General features: G+C 38.4%; 1 protein-coding gene across 5 annotated transcripts; it reads left to right on the top strand.

The window, feature by feature from the left end:
• Positions 1–8910: 8910 nt before the first annotated feature.
• LOC131319907 (uncharacterized) lies at positions 8911–21717 on the top strand. 5 transcript variants are annotated; one of them, XM_058350348.1, is made up of 21 exons: positions 8911–9298; positions 10172–10300; positions 11739–11906; positions 12005–12088; positions 12968–13018; positions 13546–13602; positions 13683–13765; positions 14042–14165; positions 14253–14312; positions 14593–14814; positions 15344–15424; positions 15529–15676; positions 16180–16307; positions 17631–17678; positions 17786–17916; positions 18051–18133; positions 18396–18499; positions 19188–19258; positions 19402–19835; positions 20426–20586; positions 21241–21717. In XM_058350348.1, the coding sequence occupies exons 1-20, from the start codon at positions 9029–9031 to the stop codon at positions 20581–20583; spliced, it is 2634 nt and encodes an 877-aa protein (XP_058206331.1). In that variant the 5' UTR covers positions 8911–9028; the 3' UTR covers positions 20584–20586; positions 21241–21717. The 5 variants fall into 5 exon arrangements, 1 of the variants encoding a protein (XP_058206331.1); XR_009198061.1 differs by having other exon boundaries at positions 8912–9298; positions 20426–20715; XR_009198063.1 differs by lacking the exon at positions 15344–15424 and having other exon boundaries at positions 20426–20715.
• Positions 21718–21928: the final 211 nt, after the last annotated feature.

Below are 21928 nucleotides of genomic sequence, written 5' to 3' on the forward strand. Positions count from 1 at the left end.
TTTCGAGATTAAAAATGACGGTAATTGATCCTTGATTTTTTCTAAGAGTAACTACAAAGTTGCAAAATTTTATTTGAAGAGTAAGGTCATATTTTGAGCCATTTCCTCTTCATTTTACACTAAAAGTGGGGGTTGACATTTTGACTTAATTGAAATATTGAAATTCTGGTAATACCATTATTTCTAAATAGAGGGTACTTTCTTATTTTCATTAAATAAATTAAAGTAAAGAAAAGGTAAAAGAAATGTTTAAAATATAGTCTTTACTTAAATTTAGGAAATGAAAATCAGATGCTGTGGAGCTGCCTGTTGAAGCTGAAGGCAGAACTGGAGATAGCAGTGTGGTATCGATACAACATTAAGACTGTATCGATACTACTAGTTTACCTAAGAAGGCAACTTTTGTTGTATCGATATGGATTAAGGCCGTATCGATACTAGAGCGTTACGAGAAAATAGTTATTTTAGCTTAGCTGTGTGGTATCGATACATTTCATAATAAGTATTGATACCGCTGGCTTTCGACAAGATATTTGCTATTTTTTAGACTTTCCACTTGTGGAATACTTACTACATATAGTATGTTTGTAGGATATTTGTTGGGAGGGAAGTTGAGTTGTATAAATACTATTCTCTCCCACTTTATCTCATTATCTACTTTATGTTCTAGTTTTAGTTCTCTCTCTATGAGAGATCTCCATTGTTGTTCAAGCTTAACTTCTTAAGAACTCAAGTAAGTATTTGTTTTATGTTAATTTCTCATTTATTAATGTTGTAGTTACGCTTTGGATCTTTGCATAAATCAAGTTTATTTTCTTTTTTTTTTAGTTAAATCTTTTGCTCCATTTTCTTACCATGTCTAGTCTTTTAGCTATGTGTGAGTAGTTTATTGGCTAAATCTTGAGTTAATCTTTCCCAAAGACTTAGGTTGTTATTTGGTTCTCGAACCCTCGCGCTTAAAATCATGATTTTCGGAATTGGATTAACCTAAGTCATTTTGGTCTAAGCGAGAGGTGTTAACTTATTAGTCAAGTGGTTTTGGCAAGCGACACACCGAGGGCTCGTGGGCTCATACGTGTTAGATACAGTAGAAAAAATAAGTTGGTTTAGTTCTGATTAATCACATCTTTTGATAAAACGTAGACTTTAAAGCTATATCTTCCTAGCGTGAGCACGCAGTCGTGACTCTCGCTTGAATTATAATCGAGAACCGATAACGGCCTTTGTCAAGAAAAAAATGATCCCTAGACTTGCCTCTTTTAAGTTAATTAAGCACATTTCTAGTCTTTTAGTAAGTTATTCCACTTTATAAGTAACTAGGAGAGCGGCTCGTGCCAGCACGAGGTATCTCATGCCTGGTATTGAGAAGATGTGTTTATCTGCGGTAAAAGTTGTGGTGTTGTGAGAGCGTAATTTGTTGGAACCAGTGTTTATGTATTTACAATATTTTGAAGCCATACGGTAGCTAATTATATAGAGGGGAGTTTGATACAAGTTTATGTTCCATAACATGAGCCAAAAAGATATGTCATCAGGTTTGAAAAGTTTTGTAGTGAGAAGAGTAGAGGTGGCTGCAAATTATGCACATCAAAAGATTTGCCGCAACATCTACAATTCTGAGAGGTAGAACAAAAGGTTTGTTTGACAGAGTTAGTCTTTCTTTTGCTTATTCTTGAGGGGTTCCAGAGGACAAATGGGGCTCGAATCATCATAGTAGGACACCTTGCAGTGTAAACACATAATTTACTTGTGAGTTACTCCCTCTGTCCTATAATATTTGTCCGGTCCGCGAAACGAGGACTACAAAATAATGCATTTCTTTCGATAAAAAATTTAAATTTTTTTCATAAGTTAAAAGAACTCGTCGAGATCTAGTAAATTGTTGAATTTTTTTTCAACTTTTCTTACAAAAATAGTATTATTTTTACGTCTCCGTTTTACGAACCGAACAAATATTATGGGACGGAGGGAGTATGTTGTAACAAAATAAGAGAAGCGGGGAAAAGCATAAAGGCAAGCTCTAAGCACAAAAGAAATGATCAATGAGCGTAGAATAATGCTGCAACCTAGACTAACTAAGCTGAGTCATAATAATGAATTAATTTAGTTAAGCACAATCAAGGTGCAAAAACAATGGCTGAGAAATTAGCGAACAAATGAGATTGAATCAGCACAGTGGCACACTGCACAAAGTAAGACATATTCTAGTTGTAAGCTAACTACAAAAGGAACAATACTTAGCTGACACTCATGCTCCATCTTAGGCAAATCAAGCGGACTGCTAAAAGCCAAGAATGTGAAAAGAAATAACATAGTTATCATTATTAGGCAAAACAAATTTATTCCGCTGTACGTGCACAACACAAAAAAGGAAGGCAAAAGCAATCAAGCTAGCAGATAAGTTTGGCACATAAACAAGTTTAGAATAGCTGAATTATATAAAATTATTCCATTGATTATGGCGCCAAAAAATGCGCACACTATATAAGAGTACCTAAGAAGGTCTTAAGGAACCATAATTTGGTCACCAAGACGAAGATGCTGAATCCAGAAGGTCATAAGCAACCATAATTTGATTGGCAACACAAAGATGCCGAATCCAAATGGTAACAAATACAAATCTTTGTGTGTTCATAGGGAGCATGCGCAAAAGATATTGAGCAGCACCTAAAAAGGTTGGAAGCAGTATAGATCCCAATAATTAGTCCGTTGGCCAACATCTGGACACCGAATTTAACTTTTTAAAAAAATGCAAACAACAACTGGAGTCATACACAAGCTGCACACAATATGCTCAAACAAGTAAACAACAATTCTAACTCGACAAAGCCTCGTCCAAAATAAAGCCACACAAATCGGATACTCAAATGCTACTACTCAGCAAGAAGAGAAAAAAAACAAAACTACACGAGCATAACCCCCGAATGAAATGCAACCCTGCGAAGAACAATTTGAAACCCACAAACCTCCGCCCAACAAAATAAAAGCACGCAAAAGGGAACTTAATAAATAAAATACCATGATGAACCGAATAACCTTTGGCAAAATGTACCCGGGGGCGGGAAACCACCGATCACGCTCACAGAGAACACAGAAAGAGTGAAACCGGACAAAAAACGATGAGCGAAAACCCACAAACCGCACAGTAGGGAAACGGCACACGCATAAAAGTGAACGAACCTAACCTGAGAGGACGAGTTTGAGAGCAGAACACCACCGGAGAAAAATCGATCCGCTTGCTCCGCACTAACCCCACGAACAGTCTCCCCTCTCACTGCCTAGAAACATCTGCGTCCATCATAGAGGCCAGATATTTCTACAGTCTCTCGTCAAAAGCAAGAAGCATGACGCCAGTAAGGCACATCGCCAAAATACAAAACTGCCCCTAGCATCATAACCGACGGCTGGGCAATCTTTTTTTTGGAGGGCAAAATTGGAAAATCACAGCCGAAATTGGCAAGCGTGGGCAAAATTGGAAAATCACGGGTGAAATTGACAAGCGTTTTAATTTTGCAAGCGGTGAATTTTTGCCAAGCGTCCCACTTGGCTGTTGTTCCTTTAGTTTAAAGCTTTAGAAACCAAGTTGGCCATCTTAAATGCCGAAATCCATCTTACAATACCTGCAATCCGATCAAGCTATCTTTGATTCCCTGTGGTACGATCCCGAACTTCCGGTTATTATGCTACCGACGACGATTTAGCTCTACGCTTGAGGTTTTCTCAACCTTATATTTGAAGGCGAGATTGTAGTGCTAAGCAACTGTCCAACATATTTTGAATGATCTAAATGGGCTGCTCTGGCACCACGTGGTACCCAAAAATATATCAACGCAAGGGGATACGTAATGAATCTATCAGATGATGGATCCACCAAATCACATGATCCGTGCAAACAAAAACAATTGTGAACCCACGAATGCACTCTTAAAATTCCTTTTCGATTATCTCCACTATATATATTTAGCTGCGTGTGTTCCACTAAATAAAATTAGTATTTATTTAAAAAATAAGTATTTATTTTTGAAATAAAAGATGATGTATTGTAAGAGAATGACATGTCTCGTAAAATGTGAATTAGTACTTAAAAAAAATATGAACTTTAACAGAACGGAAATGTTCTTATTTTTTAAGTACTCATTTTTCATTTTACGAGACAGGTCATTCTCTCGCAATACATCATCTTTAATTCAAAAATAAATATTTATTTGGAAATTAATACACAATATTTGTGTAACTTTTATAATTGGGCCTTATGTTCTAACAAAATTTGAAAACTAAACTTTGTTTAATTTGGATTTTGAAAAACTTTTTAAGGTATGAATAAAGAGAGAGATATATAGATAATAAAATAGAAGTAGTGACCGGTGGAAAAATTTATTGGGAACCACCTTATCTTACGTCAAGACGGCCGCGGTGACAAGAAATGCGGGTTAGTACTACTATATTCATGGGAAATTACATTAAACCCCCTTTAACTACCATCCGGTCACATATTGCCCCCCTCAACTACCAAATCCAACACTTAACCCCTTTAATTATCATTTGCTGAAATCGCGTGGATGACGTTAACAGAAGTCTTGAAATTACCTTATTACCCAACCCAATCCCTCCACTGGTAAACCCTAATAATCTCTCTCGCCTCCCCTCTACAACTGCAAGAGGAAATCCAACCAGCCACCTTAAAAATATCCTATCTTGTTGTTGAAACATTGAACTAAGCACCACCCCAATCATCTTAGCACCTGCACCACCAGTTATCATCTTTACACCACAGCCTACCAACTTTTCGCCACTAAAACTTATCGATCATAACCAAGCGCTCACTACGATCATGAACAATCGTCGAAACCCAACACCGTCGAACTTGAGCATCTCCAGCAACCTCCTTGGGTGAGGAATTCAGAGGTTTTGCCGAGCAAAAATGCTCAAAACACAAATGCAACTATCTCGCCATTACCTCCACGGTGTCATCATCGCCTCTACTCGACGGCAACTTCTATCATCGGTGTCACTATAAGTGATCGTGGACAGCTCTGATCAGGAACAACTCTATGTCGGTCGGCTCTCCAATCGTCAACAATTGTATACCTCGTTGGCATCTCCGATTGTTGGCTCTGGTGCCAGATTTCGATGGGTTTTTCGATTTCGGAGACGTAGTTTTCATTTGATTTCGTCCCTTTGAGAGAGAGGGCAAAGGGTGGTTTTTAATTTCTAGGTGGGTTTCAAGTATGGGATTTTGGGATTGGTTTAGAGGAGGAGAGAACCAGTTTGTTTTTTTAAATGGTCAAAGAACTAGTTTTAATTGGGCAGTTAGAGGAAGAAGAAAACAAGAGAGATGAGGGCAAAATAGTCCAATATTTTAGTTCCAGTCATTTCGCAGTCCAAATCCTTGACAGATTTCAAACGGTAGGCCTCATGTACGCAGCGAATTGTAGTTAAAGGGGGTTAAGTGTTGAATTTTGTTGAATGAGGCAATGTGTGGCTGGTGATAATTAAAGGGGGGTTAATGTAATCTCCCCTATATTCATCTATCCTAGCCGGCATTTTCTCAGGTTGATTAGCTCCAATCCATTTGAGTTCCATGAGTGGACTCCGTAATACGTACGTAACAGTCAACTTTGATATCTGTATTGATACCTCCGATCTAGTCAGCCGCAGATATGACGCCCCCATCCATTCACAACATGATGTAATCAGATTTTTGTCCGGAGTTCGAGAAGTTTTTGGATGTCGAGCAGATACCACACACGTGGTACTCCGTCGACAATCTGAGTCGTCTAAATATGCTTTGAATGATCCAGATTTTAGAAAGAGACAACGATGAGAGAATAGCCATTTTCCACTTTCGCTAATGTGCGGGTTAAAAGTCAAAAAAGAGGAGGTTCCAAACTCGCTACAAGGCCGGCGCATTTTGGAACGTGAACTGTTTTCATTGCTTTACCCTATTTGGTAGTTTACCTGTTCTTTTTTTAATAAAATGCAAACTCAGCCAAAGGGCCAGTAGCCCAATGGTATTTTCTGGTCCTTCCTTTGTGTGAAGCCGAGGTTCAAGCCCTGTCAAGTGCGTAGTGGTTTAAGGCTATGGACAGCCTTTAGACCTTCTGTGGATCAATTATCTCCCTAGCCCTTACTAATGTATACCGTTTGAAAAAAAAAAGCGACCTCAAAAAGGAAAATACTAGCATTATTAATAATATGCCCGGCAATGCCCCGCCACTAAGAAATGAAATAAGAACATCTGAAAACAACAATGAAATCGAGAATTTTAAATTGAGAATCATAATTTTCCATGAAATATGATCATATCAAATTTATTTACTGTAATATAACCATGACATTTGACAAAAGTAAAATAAAAGAACCGACGTAGAAAAATAGAAAGAAAAATAAAAGAATACGGAGTGTGATATTTTAGTGAAGTTGAGTTGGAAGAGGAGGTTTGGTGCAGTGCCCTTAATTATAGGAGTAGTACAGTGTAAGATTGATTAAAGCCCTTAATTATAGATGCTGATTCATTGCGACTCTCTGTGATTTATACCATTTGTAACCACCGATGGTGGTAACCTGAATGGCAAAAGCCCCCTTTATTCTCAAGCAAGACTAAGGTTCGAGTCTTGTCAGTGGCGAGAGAATGAGAGATTTGTTCCATTGTCATCCTGTCCTAGGTGGTGTTGTGGTGACGGTTTGTCTTTACAGATAGTAGTTATGGCTTGAACCGGACATTCCACAGCAGGTAGGGAGCTTCTATGGTCACGCCCAATGAGATCGCTACGCTGGACACCCCCTCCCACCCTTTTTTCTGGTAAAAAAAAAATATTTATACCATTTGTTAATAAAAAGTTTTACCCGCACACGCAAATTACATACACTCACAATAATTGTTGGTTCCATGGACACTTGGTGCAGATGTGAACCCCGCAATTACCGTAGCCGTGAATTGGCATGTGCGCCTTGATTTTTTTATTCATAAGTTCTATTACCGTTAAACCTTTGTTTTTGAATGCTTAATCATTATAGTCAATGGAATAACGTCATTTTCTAAATCGAGTCCTAGTTTTGTAACGTGATTTTGTAGTGCCTTTTGATGGGACCCTTCGAGATATCATCGGTGTTTGTTTTTTTGTATTCAATAGTCAAGTTCATTAGGTATTCTCTATTAGGATAAGACGTCATATCGTTTATTATTTGAATAATACCCACCCTTCTTTTTTAAACGGTTTCTTGATCACGTAGGTATCGATATCCGATCAACTTGATTTATATGTACGATAAAAAGCTCAACAACTTCTATAACAAATGCTTATTCATATAATGATGATGGTATTAGGGATGACAATAGGGAGGGTCGGGGATGGATACCACTATCCCCGTCCTTGATCCCCGAACTCAAATCTCTTCCTATTCTCGCCCCGATCCCCACCAGGGATTTATTTTTACCCTCCATCCCCGCGCCCAAACGGAGAACGGGGATCTAAAGATTCCAAAACTTTTATAAAAAAAAAGTCACCTGCCATTAGAATTTAGAAAATACAAACCATGAAACTAAATTCAAAAAAAAAAAAAAACAATTTAGGCTGCCATTACAAACCAAATGCCAAAGAAAACAGACACAGTTGCTGCCATAGTGCTAGTACAAATCAAATCGAAATGAAAACAGTCACATCTGCTGCCGTAGTGCCATTACAAACCAAATTTAAATTAAAACAATCACATAGCTGTTGCTATAGTGCATTACAAACCAAATTGAAATAAAAACAGTTTCAAACAAACAAGACTAGTAGAGCATTGGGAACTCTAAAAAATAGAGCACAAACAATCGATTCCTAGCATATGCAGTTACCAAACTTAAAACTTGAATTACCTATACAGTAGAAACAAGTAGAAACTTGAAGTGCTTATACGCAAACATCGGGAACCCTAAGTTATGTATATATAATTATATATAGTAGGCTAGTGAGGCGGGGCGGGGATGGAGCGGGTACTAACTCATACTCACCCCCTACCCATTCCCCACTTTTTAAAAAAATTATCCCCATGCCCTACTCAATCCCCAAATAATCTCCAAATCCCCTAATCATTTGGGCCGGGAAAATGAATCGGGTCGGGTCGGGTCGGCCGAAATTGCCATCCCTAGATGGTATCCTAAAGGGCATTATCGAGGAACACTACAACCCTGAAGTGCATTAGTACACTATTAAAAATCCTAGTCTCCGATACTTCATATACGCGTTCCAACAATTCAAATCATTTCTAGGTTTTTTTTTTTTTTGGGCGTACAAGTTATAAACTACTTTATTAGCATTATCGAGGTTCACTACAACTGTGAAGTGCATTAGTGCACTATAAAATCCCTAGTCTCTGATGCTTCAGATACAGGCTCCAGTAATTCAAATCATTTTTAAGTTTTTTTTTTTCCTTTTTTGGGCGTACAAGTTATAAACTACTCCTACTTTATTCTAATCTAAGGTGGTAGGAAATGAGACTTTCCGGTCAGACTCGAACCCATAACCTTATCATGATAAATGAACTAAGAAAGCACCTAACTATTACCCTTTGTTCCAATCATTTCAAGTTCATTATGATGTCAAAATATCAAAGAATGGCAATACTTGTGCATTTTACAAAAAGGAAAATTTGATTTTTGATGTACTGGTCGCGCTTGTTCGGTTTAAATTTTGAGAGAGATTATTAAAAGTAACGGATAAAAAAAATAAGTAAAGTAAAGAAAATTTATTTGAGACTTGTCCAGAGATTATGAGACCCTAAAAACGAACAAAGCCCGTTCCAAGCCCAAAGGTTACGAGGACCTCGGTAGCGTCCATTCCAGTAGCGTTTGCCCAGTCCATCTCGTTGCAAAGGTTCTGGAGCCCAATTAGGAAACAGCATCACTGATTACACGAACCAGAAGAATATTACAGCCGCAAAATTCCAGGAAATTAAAAAACGGAGCTCTGAGAGGATAGAGCGCTCTCTCTCTCTCTCTCTCTCTCTCTCTCTCTCATACAGTTCGTTGAAGGCACATATCGTAATGCTTATTCATTCAGTTGCCTTTTGCAACTATTACATCCCCTTCTTCAATGCCATCACTACTAGAATCACCATTAACGGAAGCAGTCGTAGGTGCAGTTTAGCCAAGTTCGAGAGCCGAGCCTTCCTGAAGAATTCCTCGCCCTTACTCTCAAAGGCCATCGATAAACCGTCAGTTGTCCACGACAGTCTCAGACTTCTCGAATGGGACAAGCTCTGCGACTCCGTCGCTTCCTTCGCCGGCACTTCTTCCGGTAAACAAGCCACTAAGGTCCTCTCTCTCTCTCTCTCTCTCTCTCTCTCTCTCTCTCTCTCTCTCTCTCTCTCTCTCTCTCAATACACACACACAGATAGGGTGATGAAAGAGTCGAACGAACCGAGAGTAGGTGCTTGATCAAGCTTGGGAGTTTAAAAAATATGTTTGAGCTTAACTTGTTTATGAGACAAGCATCCGGGGACAGAACCTGGATTTCATATAGGAGGGGTCCTCAACATGAACAACAAAAGTTTATAATTTCAGGGTTCTAAACCATTTTTTTTGCCAGGGATTAGGATGTTAGTTGTTACTATAAGTTATATTACTGCGAGGGTCTGGTCAACCTCCTGTCCATAGGAGTCGAACCCTGGACCTCACACACCAAAGGAGCGCTACACTTCCAAATACAAAACACTATGTCTAGGGGCTTTTAACAACCAAAAACAACCAATAAAATTAGAGGGCCACCATGTGAAGTTTTAGTATTTATGGAAAAGAGTACTAGGTAATTATTGGGATTTCAAATTGGGGGTGGCCTTGGCCACCATAAGCCCAATACTAGTTCCGTCTTTGAGCCTATCTCAAACAAACTTCGATCAAATCGACCACGAGTTGATCTCGACCGTTTGAGCCTGGTTTGAAACCTTAGCAAGCTTCAGAAAAATGTTAAAGCTTACTAGCTTAGTCTGTTTCTGTTACAAACCGAGCTTGAACAAGTTATTAATGAGCGAACACAAGCTCAAACTCGAGTACCTTGGTTCATTTAGCAGCCCTATATATAGTACATGTATATTTTATGTGAATAAGGTATTTGTGATTAAGCACTATTTCTTTTACCTCTGGAGGCTCTTTTTCGTGTGTTTTGTTTATTGTTGGAGGTACTTTCAGGCACAGCTATGGACTTTGAACCAGACTTACGAAGAGAGTATGAGACTCTTAGGCGAAACCAATGCGGCGGTTGAAATGCACAATCACGGTGGTTGTGCCATGGACTTCAGTGGCATTGATGTTGCCTTGGTGAGTGATTTTTCGTTGAATGTGTTCTCTAGTAAGTAGAGACATAGAATTGTAGCTTAATTCAGTTGCAAACCTTGTTCAAATGACATGTACAATTTTTTGTTTTTTCTTGCGGTGGGTTTTTATTTGCCAATTACGTGCATAGAGACTGCCCCCTAAATAATGAAAATTAGACGAAAGGATAAATCAGAATGTAACTAAATGTATGAGCGTCACTTGGTGCTTACACCATTCATTCCTCGGAACTATGATTGGTTCCGTAGCAAAATATTCTAGTATATGTTTCACAGAGCCAATCTAAAGCCCGGACGCTTTGATTGGTTGCTGTGGGAAAAACCATTAATTAGATCTTGATTCTCGATGTAGTCAATCAATGAAGTATTTGTGTACAAGGATGCAATTTGTGTGGTTAACAACCAGAAAGGCAGTTGTTTAGTGAGACTTCAGAATTGCCTGTAAGAAATCGTGTAGCTGGATATAACAAAGGAGATTGGAAGCTTGAAGTATTGCTTTAGTATGCTTGAGTAGGAAAATATCCGTAGAATTGGATAGAACTAATGTAATTACTTTTGCCTGAAGTTATGGTTGTCGGTACAAAAATGAGATTACTCTTTTCAGAGATTGAAGTGTGAAAACATGGGCGATTGATGCAAACATGCGAGACTGAGAAATTGAGCTATAGTAGTGGAGGACAAAAAATGGTTCAGCGGTGGTTACTTTAGCATATGATAAAAATAGGTTGTATGATTGGATGCATTTGCAGACAGTGATGCTGAAAGGGACAGCAGCCGTGTTATATGATGAGAGTTGAAATGGATATTGTGAGGGATCAATGACAATTGACAAGATAGTGAGGTGCAATGAAGTATCTATCCTAGTAAGAAAAGATGGGTGATTTAGGTTGTTTTATCAATGGTCTGACCCGTCCAAGCACCCTCCTTAGATAGCATCCAAGTGTCCAACTGTAGGTACATCCTCTAAGTTGAAGGTTTTGCTAAGAGAAGAGTAGGAGAGAATCGGACGAGGTAGAGTTAAGATACTGGCTTTTGATCTAAGAACATGTCACCAGGAAAAAAAAAAATTGCTTGACAAACCTGATAAATAATAAGTCTTGTTGCTCTGAAAAAGGTTTGAGTAGTTGATTCTAGGGGACAAAGGCTCTTCCACACTGAATTGGGTTTTAAATGCCTTTCTGTGTGGCAAGTGTTGGAAACTTGTGGGAGATGCCATGAAGTACTTGCTTTGCAAATCATTCAATGATTTTACTCGTGCTTTTATGCCATAAGATGTGTTATTTCAAATGGATAACTCACATCCTTATCCACTAGAATTCAGTCACATCGATTCCTTTGACGTTTCATTTCATTTTCCCTATCGTGGATATAATGTTGATAGCTCCACGAATGCTAGATAAGCATCTGGATTATCATCCTTGAAGGTGAAATCTGCTATCCAACATGCCCAAGGTGGTCAGCCAGTGGATGGAAGTGAAGCAATGGCTACTGTAGCTTTGCTTTTGTATGCTGAAACTTTGCAATATAACCTCAAATCTGCAATCAAAGAAGACGCAGAGTGGTATCAGCGTTTCATGCCTCTTTCCGTGACGGTACATATGTCGTGATCCTTCTCATGAATATCTATGTTCCAGACTCCCACTTGTTTGTATGCTTTGATAGCTTGCTTTATTTGCAACTTTTCTTGCAGATCTTGGAATTGGTAATAAGTCGTTCAGTAGTAAAGTTGGTACAGCAACTTATAGATGAAGATGGCTCTGTTAAAGACTCTGCGGTATGTTCTCATATCCTGATATTGGGAGTCTATTTTGTGGCTCTGGACATATTGTTGTCGCTAGTTATTTATAAAATAATAAAGGTGACAAAGCTTGCCATAATTTTGCTATGTACTGTGGAGTGTGGAAGACCCATTTTTTTGGGAATAGTTATTTTCATTCCACTGCTTGTTTTATGCCCTCCACATTTGTTGTCCCTGTCCAAGGCACAAGGAGGAGTTTGAATAACAATTCTTCTAGTTTACCCATCACATGAATCTCATCTTTGTGATGTTACTGATGTCATATAAAGGTAGGTTGATGGTGGTTTTATTACATCTGGGTCAAGTTTGGTCGAGTATGAAATTCATACTCCTTTGCTCTGTCTCATGTAGAAATAAAGGCCGTGTTTGATGAACCAGTATCTAAGTTTTGCCATCCACTTTTTGTTGCCTGCACTTTTATTGTGTTCTTTTTGAAGGCATAAAGTCGAGTGTGAATAACAATTCGTCTTTTTCCTTATCACAAGGCACCTTGGTAATGTGAATGATAATTTGCTAATAACATGGGATAGGACTTCCAAGTGCCAATATCACGGGGGAGGCGGTACTGCTAATGCCATCAAGGGTTAGCAGCCTCCTTGGACTATGAAATCCGCTCTTCTTTAGCCGAAACTTACATAACACTAGGAAATGAGTAAAAGTTTCCAAAAATACGTGTGTCCCCTACACGGGCCAGGGAACTATCACGTTGTCATGCTCCTCAGTACCCCATATGGGTTATCAAACATGGCCATGTTACATTGCTGCTTAAGGTGGGAAACGGTTTACTTGTAAAATATTGTTATTTTTTAAGTTGTCATATTTCATCTCATTTTTTCAATGTTCTATCCTTTACAGAGTTCTGCCTTGAAACGTTCGCGTGATCAAGTGAGATTGCTTGAAAGCAAGGTACTCCTTGTTTTCTGACTTAATGTTTGTTTGGAGAGTTAACCATCTGTTTAGAAAGTTTCATTTCCTTTTTGTCCATCGATGGTGTACTCTTTTCTTTCCTTAGACATACTTGCCTGCTGGGCATACATCCACTGAGGTGTTTTTAGGAAGAACCCATATCTTTTCGTTTCAAAACTGTTACTTTAAGCATTCTGATGTGACCACCCCTCTCATCTGTAGAATGAGCCCACCCCTCATTTATTGGTTGATCCGGCTGACGGCTCCTCATCTCCTCCGTCTCTATGGGGCCCTTCATAGAAATGTGCTGCTAGGAGTCCCTCTAGTCGAATCAATAATCAATAGAAGTTTACTAACATTCACAACAGGAGAAACCATAGCGAAGAATGTCGTGGAACTTGAATTGACAATTTTATGATAACAATTCTAAACATCAAGTTTAAAGTAAAGTCATGCAAGGTTTTGTCCTAGCCTGACAATAATTATTACTTTGTGGCTTCTTAACTCTTCTTTGGTTCTTTATATAGTTATACCAGTTGATGAACGGTCTAGTTCAGAACAAGATGAGTGAAACATCCATTTTGGTAAGGTGTGCTTTATTAGAGGTATATATTTCTTTCCTCCAATGTTCTCTCCCCTAAGTATTACTCTAGTGATTGTTCAGGAAGTGAGTAATATTGATGGAAGGATATGCGTAAGATTGGGAGCTGATTCACCTACGAGTTTTGAGGGCTTATTATTGTCCAGGTGAATTATAGATCTAGCAGATCCCTTTGTTTCCATTTGACATCCAAATACTCATTCTTTAATCTTTCCAGAAGTTAGTAATGCTCTATCATCTATACGTACACATTCCCCCTTTCTTTTCTTTACAGTTATTAGAAACTGCAATCCTGAGAAGTAGCAATTGCTTCTCATATGGGATATCACATATATGCTGGTTATTTTTAATGCTTTTGTCGACATAGAGGAGAAAACATGCGAGGGACAGCTGCAGTCACCTGACATTTGTTTATTCTGTAGTGGTTCAGGTGGTGAAAGCATTATGGAGCCACTCTCTGCTGTTCCACTGAATGATGAATTGCAGCAAGCAAAGGCTCTTGTAGCAAAGGCGGAGGCAGACGTGCTGTTAAAGATATCAGAGAAGGTTTTGCTGGATTTATCCACATAATGTTATAACACACAAGTTTAAAATATTTCAATGCTCATGTTTCATATTCCTTTTTACGTACAGATGCGAGTTGATATTGGCGATATTGAGAAATTGTTGAATAAAACAATTGAACTGGATGTGGTAAGTATCTGTCGCAGAGCTGATAATTTCATAGGTTTCTATGCTAGTTTTATTCATGAAGCTATACTCTGGTGAGTTGAACAATGATAGAAAAGGTCAAACACATTCCGCTGATCCATTATAATGAATCATACAGCTACTTCACCCTTTGAAGTGTCTTTCTCGGGGCAATTCTGTCTATGTTTTGGACAGACATTTATTGACTTCTAGATGCTAACAGCGCTATATTATCTATCACTTGTTGGTGATTCTGTTTTGGTTCATGCATGTCTGAATGTAGATCAATGCTAGAGCAACCTACAGTCTTTCATTTGGAGGCACATGTCCTGATCTCTTTTTAGCCGAGACCAAAGATGGTGATCTTGCTATTGACATGTTACTAGGGAACAGAAATGCAAAAAACTGGACGCTGTATATTCCAAAAGCTTATCATCCCTTGTTACTCCAACAACATCGGCAAAAGCTGCGAAAAGCCAGGAAAGATGTTACCAATGCTACCTCTGTAAGTCATCGATGCCCATGACAAGAAGTTTTTTTTTAAAAGGGCAATGGCCACAAGGTTATGTCTTATGTTCTTTCACTTTCAGGTATGATTTTTGAGTATGAGTAATTCAACAGGAAAATAATTTGAAAATATGACTTCTGTTGCGTTCTTGTTTTATTTTGGTTAGCTTTGTTTCATTCTTTCGGACATGTGTGGGGAGGGCAAATCTCTATTACTTATTTCAGGGTTTGGCAGTTAAAAACCCAAAACATTGTTCAAAAGAGGAGCTGTAACCCCCTTACCTAACCCAAAAATTAGATTTGACCCTCACGGTACTTTTAAGATGTGTGATTTTGTCTACCTTTTTTTCTTGCTATGAGAAGACAAGTACCTCTTCTCTTTTTCATACCAAGCCTAGCCAAAAAGAAAGAAAAACAGAGAAAGTATATGCCTTTTACTTTTCCCCTTCAGGGTGGGGGGTTGTTGGTTGTGCTTATTACTCACCTATCATAAGCATCTTACATCACTTGGTGTGTTCTGCATCCAGGAAATTAGAAAGAGAAACCAAGGCGAAATTATGAACCAGAAAGAAGAAACAGACATAAATCTTTCATCCTTTGAAATGCTGGTAGCTGTTTTTGTTGGAGGAATTATACATCTATCATATTTTTTATTATTAGTTAGTCTAGAATACAGTATACTAATATTCAATAATTACCTACTGTATTTCAGGTGACTAAATTGGAACAATCTCCTCCTATTCCAGTAGATATCTTTGTTGCACAGAAAACTAGAGTTCTAGTTATAACTGGCCCGAATACTGGGGGTAAAACCCTTTACCTAAAGACGATTGGATTGGCTGCTGTGATGGCAAAATCAGGTTCACTTTGACATTGACTTAATTTCAGTTTCTCTTGTATACGTATGTGCATGTTATGATATGAGTAGGCATCACACTCATACAGGGTTCTTATCTCTGCAATTTTGGAACATTGTTTTTGCATGAAATTTTATTGTCAAAGCGAGACATTGGGAGCAGGATTTTCTAGATAATATAGTGAAACTGCCAAACTAATTTTTGTTTCTGAAATGCAGGGTAGGGAAAGTTTGAAATCTATCAGAAGTAAACTTCATAACAATAAGATGCACAGTTATGGAAATATGGAAGCGTTTCCTTGATCATTTCATTACTTTCTCATTCAGTTTTATATCCACCCAGTAGCTCATGAATAAATTCAATTGAACCTCGTTGAGGGGTCTAAGTAATCATCAAAACTATTCATGTCAGATGATGATCTATTTGTCTTTTCATGGGCATAATTTCTTTCTGATGAATGCTATTTTATTTTACCACCTATCTAATTAAATACTTACCTATTGCAGGTCTTTATGTATTATCTTCTGAACCTGTTAAGATCCCTTGGTTTGATTCTGTATTGGCTGATATTGGTGATGAACAGTCCTTGTCACAATCTCTGTCTACCTTCTCCGGCCATTTGAGACAAATTAATGTAAGCTGGGGTGTTATCTATAATCATAAAGCTGATTGGCATAGCATAATTCTGCTATTATAACCAAAATATTGTGTCTCCCCCGACTGAATAAATCAGGGTCCCAAACATAAGGATTCTAAGGCCACTGGTTTGGAGAATCCTTCACTTATTTTGTGAAATACTTCTCTTTCTCATAATTTTCTTTCAACATGCTCTCCTTTTTCTATCTAATAACAAAGTCATGTTTTCCCCATAAACTTCATCGTTTTTCTAGGTTCAGCATGCAATGATGGACCCAGCACTGCAATGGTAGAAATTATTTGGTTCCTCTAAATTTGTCATCTCCTGATTTGGCATAGTAGTAAGTATCGATAACATTCAATTTGGACATTTGTCTGAATTTCGAATGGTATGATGTCACGATCCCAGAACATCTCTCTCTCTCTCCACACACACACAGACCCAGAGAGAGAGAGAGAGAGAGAGAGAGAGACGCGCACACATGTCCCCAGTCATCACTCGGTTAGTATGGTAGCACCTTCAATAAGATTGGGTACTTGTGTGATAGCTGAATTTTCATACTGTTATGTTCTTGATATCTACTGAAGTATTGTATTGGAAGTATTCTGCACTCTTATGGGTGCTGCTTTTGTTGATTCCATATAGCTATACTTATATTTGTATAACGCTTTCCACATCAAGGTGCTTATATGATACCTCCTGCTATTGTACACCCACTTCACAAATTGAGAAATTTGTCAAGTCCTGTTTTCATTTTTCGTCATGGCCCACTATCTACGTATTTGTTTGTTATCAAACACGCCATGTGGGAGAACATGTTGGTTTTGACGAGAAAGTGGGAATTATTGCCCCAAATCACTTGAAAACTGGAGGAGCTTTTTGGACAAAGCTATCTCATTGATTTCCTTCCAATGGAGGAAGTTGAAGTTCATTTACGCGTACACCCTTGTTTTAAATAAGAGTAGCTACATACACAGATCGGGAATTCGGGATACATACGCGTTCAGAATCGTTCGATGTATGTGAACCTTGCCTTTCTGTCTAGGTTTTGCAGCTTATCTGATATGTCATAATGTAGGTACTGTATTACTTTAGCTGGAGGAAGAAATAGGTTGTTTAAACATATTTATATGGACCACTATCTATTGATCTTTATTCTTTCACTGTGACAGTTTTCACTTTTCACCATTTTATTATAAGAGGAAGTCTATCAGCCCCACCACTTTTGTGTTTCTTTTAGAGCTCCCCATCAATACTTCATAACCCACTTTCTTTGTCAACATTATTAGCAGTTCTCTCACAATAACTGTTATCTTGCAGGTAATTCTGAAGCATTCAACAAGTAAAACTTTAGTCCTATTAGATGAAGTATGTATCTAAAACTCTACTCTGATTTGTTAAAAACAAGATTTTGGTTAAAAAGTAATGGTATGGAGAATGAGAATATAATGTTAGTCTCGCTCTGTACTAGTCAGGTTGGTGCTGGGACAAATCCCCTTGAAGGAGCTGCCTTGGGGATATCACTGTTGGAATCCTTGGCTGAATCTGGTCCGTTATTAACAATAGCTACAACACATCATGGAGAACTCAAAACCCTGAAATACAGGTATGTGATGGTTTTTTTTTTTGGAAATTTATATGTGATAGGTTTATTGGAAATGAACGATTTTGTGGACACGGAGGCCAATTTTACTTGCTTTGAAACCATGGTTTCTTGTTTCTGAAATTATGAATTGACAGCAATGATGCCTTTGAGAATGCCTGTATGGAGTTCGACGAAGTGAACTTAAAGCCAACTTATAGAATTCTCTGGGGAGTACCAGGTTTGTCTGTTCTCCTGGATCATAAGTGTTCTATTTCCCCGTTATACTGGATGGATGGAATGGTTTTTGTGAGAATCAATGCTCTGCTTCTAACTGTTTAAGATATGTACTTCTTACCCCAAAGATGCACTCAGTTTGTTAGTTGCACTTAGATATCTATTGTATTGGTTTGTCTTGTGTGCGTGCAAAACCCTCTTCTTTGGGTACCTTACTGTGGTATAATCAATGCACCCAATTAAAGTAGTTCAGTGTTTTGCTGCAGGACGTTCCAATGCAATCAAAATTGCTGAAAGGCTAGGTCTACCCAACGTAATATTAGGTAATGCTCGTGAACTCTATGGTGCTGGCAGTGCAGAGATTAATGAGGTAAGATTTTGTAGCTGCCATTAATATATCAGATCTAGAGCATTGAGAAAAATAAAAGATTGAGAGGAATATTTTGGAAGGCGGACTTATTTGCATAATAGTTTGCTCAGCTGTAAGTTTTAGGGGAAAGAAATATGCCCCAAGTAAACCCCTACTGATCCACTTTACTTTGATTTCTCAATGTTAGACTGTCAATTGTTCCCAAATCATTAGCTGTTAAATAATTGGCCCAACACCGTATGTCAAGGTATTCAACAGCCCCCTCTCACATTGCAATCCCATCTTACATGTGGAGAGAAAAACAAGCAGCTAAAGAGGTGTACAAGTAAGCAAATATTCCACATGGGGGCCGAATGCAAAGGAAGATACTGAAACCCATGGTCTTCCAGAACCAAAGTTCTAATGCCTCATTGGATTTTTGGAGCTGTAAAACCCAAAACCAACTTGCTGTGGCTGGTAGATAGATCAAGCTTAGGTGGCCCACAAAAGCGATTTGGTACAAGTTTCTCAGGATCTAAATAGTTTACTTTGAATAGTATTGTTGTTGTGAGCTAACTAGACGAAATTGCTTGGTATTGTCTTCAGCTTGTTTGCAGATAGATATATGATTATCTCTTGCCCTTCTAATGGTTTTAGAGAAATAGGACTATCTTTCATATGTATTAAATATTGTGCATGGTTAATGCAGGTCATATTTGAAATGGAAAGGCTTAAGCAGAACTTGCGTAAACATGTTTACGAAGGACAGAATTACCTTAAGTGAGGATCTTTTGCTCTACAAAATTAACTTCTTATACGATGATGTCTTGTACTTGTAGTGCTAGCTGTAATTAGAGACTAAGCAGTATCTGTAAGCTTGGAGGATGTATCTTGTAATATAGTTTTTTTTTTTCTTGCTTCAGGCTCTCACGAGATCTTCATGAAAATCTGCTTCTGACAAAGAGAAAGGTCATGGATCATGGCACTGATCAAAGATACAGAATGATGCAACAAGTTTCTGAAATGGCGTCAATGGCACGTTCTATACTTCACAAGAAAAGGCGACAGATTCGTGCATCTGCAACTCGACCATCCCAGCCTACTGTAGCAAACAACAGCCAAGATAAACCCAAGATCAACAGCCAGGATGCTGTGATAGAAAGTAGTGGAATTCCTGTTTCAACTAAAGCTTCTGATTCCTCTGAGAATGCCAGAAAATTACCCCAGCCTACTGTAGCAAACAACAGCCAAGATAAACCCAAGATTAACAACCAGGATGCTGTGGTAGAAAGTAGTGGAATTCCTGTTCCAACTAAAGCTTCTGATTCCTCTGAGAATGCCAGAAAATTACCACTGGGTATTACTCTTGAAGTTTTTTGTATGATTTCCCATAGTAGGTCAAGGCTGTTCCCATCTGATAACTTGTTTAGGGAATAACTATGCGACTGTTACAGCTCTTGGTGCGAGAATCATATCATCCTCATTTGGTTCCCGTTGAGTCTACCCATGCAGATTTAATACACAGATCTGTGCAGAGATGCCGATCTGGCATCACCGCTCAGCAATTGGGCTCGTGAAGAACTACCCAGTAAAACCTTACTCCAAGGGTTTATTTCTTCTAGTGCAACTAACACCAGGATTCACCCCCTACCACTCCTCTCTTGCTTGCACTTGTGTGGCGATTTTGTTTCAAAATCCAATGCTTGCTCACTCCCAAAATCTCCAATTAGTGGCTTGTCTTGAACCCTATAAATTAGGTTTAGTTTTTGTTTTCTTTCTCCTCTGCCCTCCGTGCTTCTCCGTCTTTGGCCACACATGCTGAGTTTCCCAGCCACTCTAGCATCTGTGTTTCTATTCTTTGTTCTTAGTATCATTTTTAATTCCCATATAATCAAGATGTTTTGTATTCTTCTTAAGTCGCCCTATTTTTTCTAATTTCCATTGCAGAGAAGCAGGCCAAACTGCCCAAGGTGGGTGATACGGTGCACATTTCTTCTTTCAACAAGGAAGCGACTGTATTAAAGGTGGAGCCATCAAAAGAAGAACTATTAGTCCAAGTAGGTCAAATGAAGTTGAAGTTGAAACTGGCGGACGTGACAACTTGACTGGTACGAGGCCAGTTGCGTCATCATTGGTCTATTACACTCAATCCCCAGCTCCTATACATGATCTCATTCTCATTCTTTCTTTAACACCAAAAAGCATCCTTGCTCTGCATTGGCATCCAATTTTGTCAGGTCTGCTCCTCAGTCTCAATCTAGCTTCACCAATTTGCATCTTACATCATATAGCAATTTTCCTTTAGGCATAACAGCATCTGTACATAGCCATATTCTGTTATTGGTTTTTCCTGGTATGAAAAAGAAAAAGGTAGGCGACCATCTCATGGAAGTTCGCTGACATTTTGTAGGTTTAAATTAAGAATACATCTTTCTTTTACCAAAAAGTATACACCTAGAGACCACTCTATACATGGGGAACTTCCTCACAATGACAAGAGGATAACTCCTGCCTTGAATCTTTGCTTACTCCAATCTAGGCCAGTCAATGGACCGGATCCGATCCGATCCGGAAAAAATCTGATAGTTCGAATTTAGGATATATTGGATCGGATTAGGATATTGAGTCCAGATTCCAGTCACAACCAAGTCTTTTTTTGTTACTTTGCTGGCAGTGAAGATGTTAGGAGTATGTGTTTTTTTTTGAGCTGTGTGAAGATGTTATGTTGACATTAACAGTTTTGAGCTTTGTGCTCTCTGCAGGTATCTTCTTGCAACGTTATAACAATCAGAGTTGTCCACACCATATGTAAGGAGGCATACCGGGCTTTCGGATGAAGGCAAACATAAATGAAAGATAACCACAAACTAACACAGGAATGATTCTCGAACTTTACCGTGCACAAGTTCTATAGGGAGCAGCCGATCGAAAGAGGTTCTATAGGGAGCAGTATGTTACATGCATCGAAAAAAAGTTAATGGTAGTAGGACCAAAATACACCTTTTTTTTTTCTTCTTCTTCTTTTTATTTTTTATTTTTTTTTAAGGGTTTTGTGGGTTACTGGATTAGTTGTACTGGAGGCTATTTTTCTGATCCTTATTATTACTCGATTTGTATATAATATCGTATCACATGTTCTAGTCAATAATTTCAGTGTCAGTACTTTGTTGATCCCTTTCATCCTAATGTAAATACATGGATTCTGCAAGTACTTTACATATGAGTGCAAGTGCCATTTTTGCAAGCTTTTAAATCCTGTGACCTCTGGATGATTAGCAAAGTTCCGTGTTCTGTGTTCGTAACAACCGCGGCCAGAGTGTCAATTTTCCTTTTCCTAGGAGTACGGTACGTAGCAGTGCCAATGAGATATCGGGTACTGTTTCGGTTTTATCCTTATTTGTGTTATTTTTCCACATCAAAAAATTTAGTAGAACATACACTTATTAAAAA

This window comes from Rhododendron vialii, chromosome 3a (assembly GCF_030253575.1).
Source record: "Rhododendron vialii isolate Sample 1 chromosome 3a, ASM3025357v1".
In the NCBI taxonomy this organism is placed as follows: domain Eukaryota; kingdom Viridiplantae; phylum Streptophyta; class Magnoliopsida; order Ericales; family Ericaceae; genus Rhododendron; species Rhododendron vialii.

Excerpts from the sequence above, each read along its gene's own strand:
- LOC131319907 (XM_058350348.1), top strand. The coding sequence starts at position 9,029 with ATGCTTATTCATTCAGTTGCCTTTTGCAACTATTACATCCCCTTCTTC. Across the intron at positions 10,301-11,738 it reads GTGGCATTGATGTTGCCTTG|GTGAAATCTGCTATCCAACA; the intron begins GTGAGTGATTTT and ends TCATCCTTGAAG. Across the intron at positions 11,907-12,004 it reads TCATGCCTCTTTCCGTGACG|ATCTTGGAATTGGTAATAAG; the intron begins GTACATATGTCG and ends CTTTTCTTGCAG.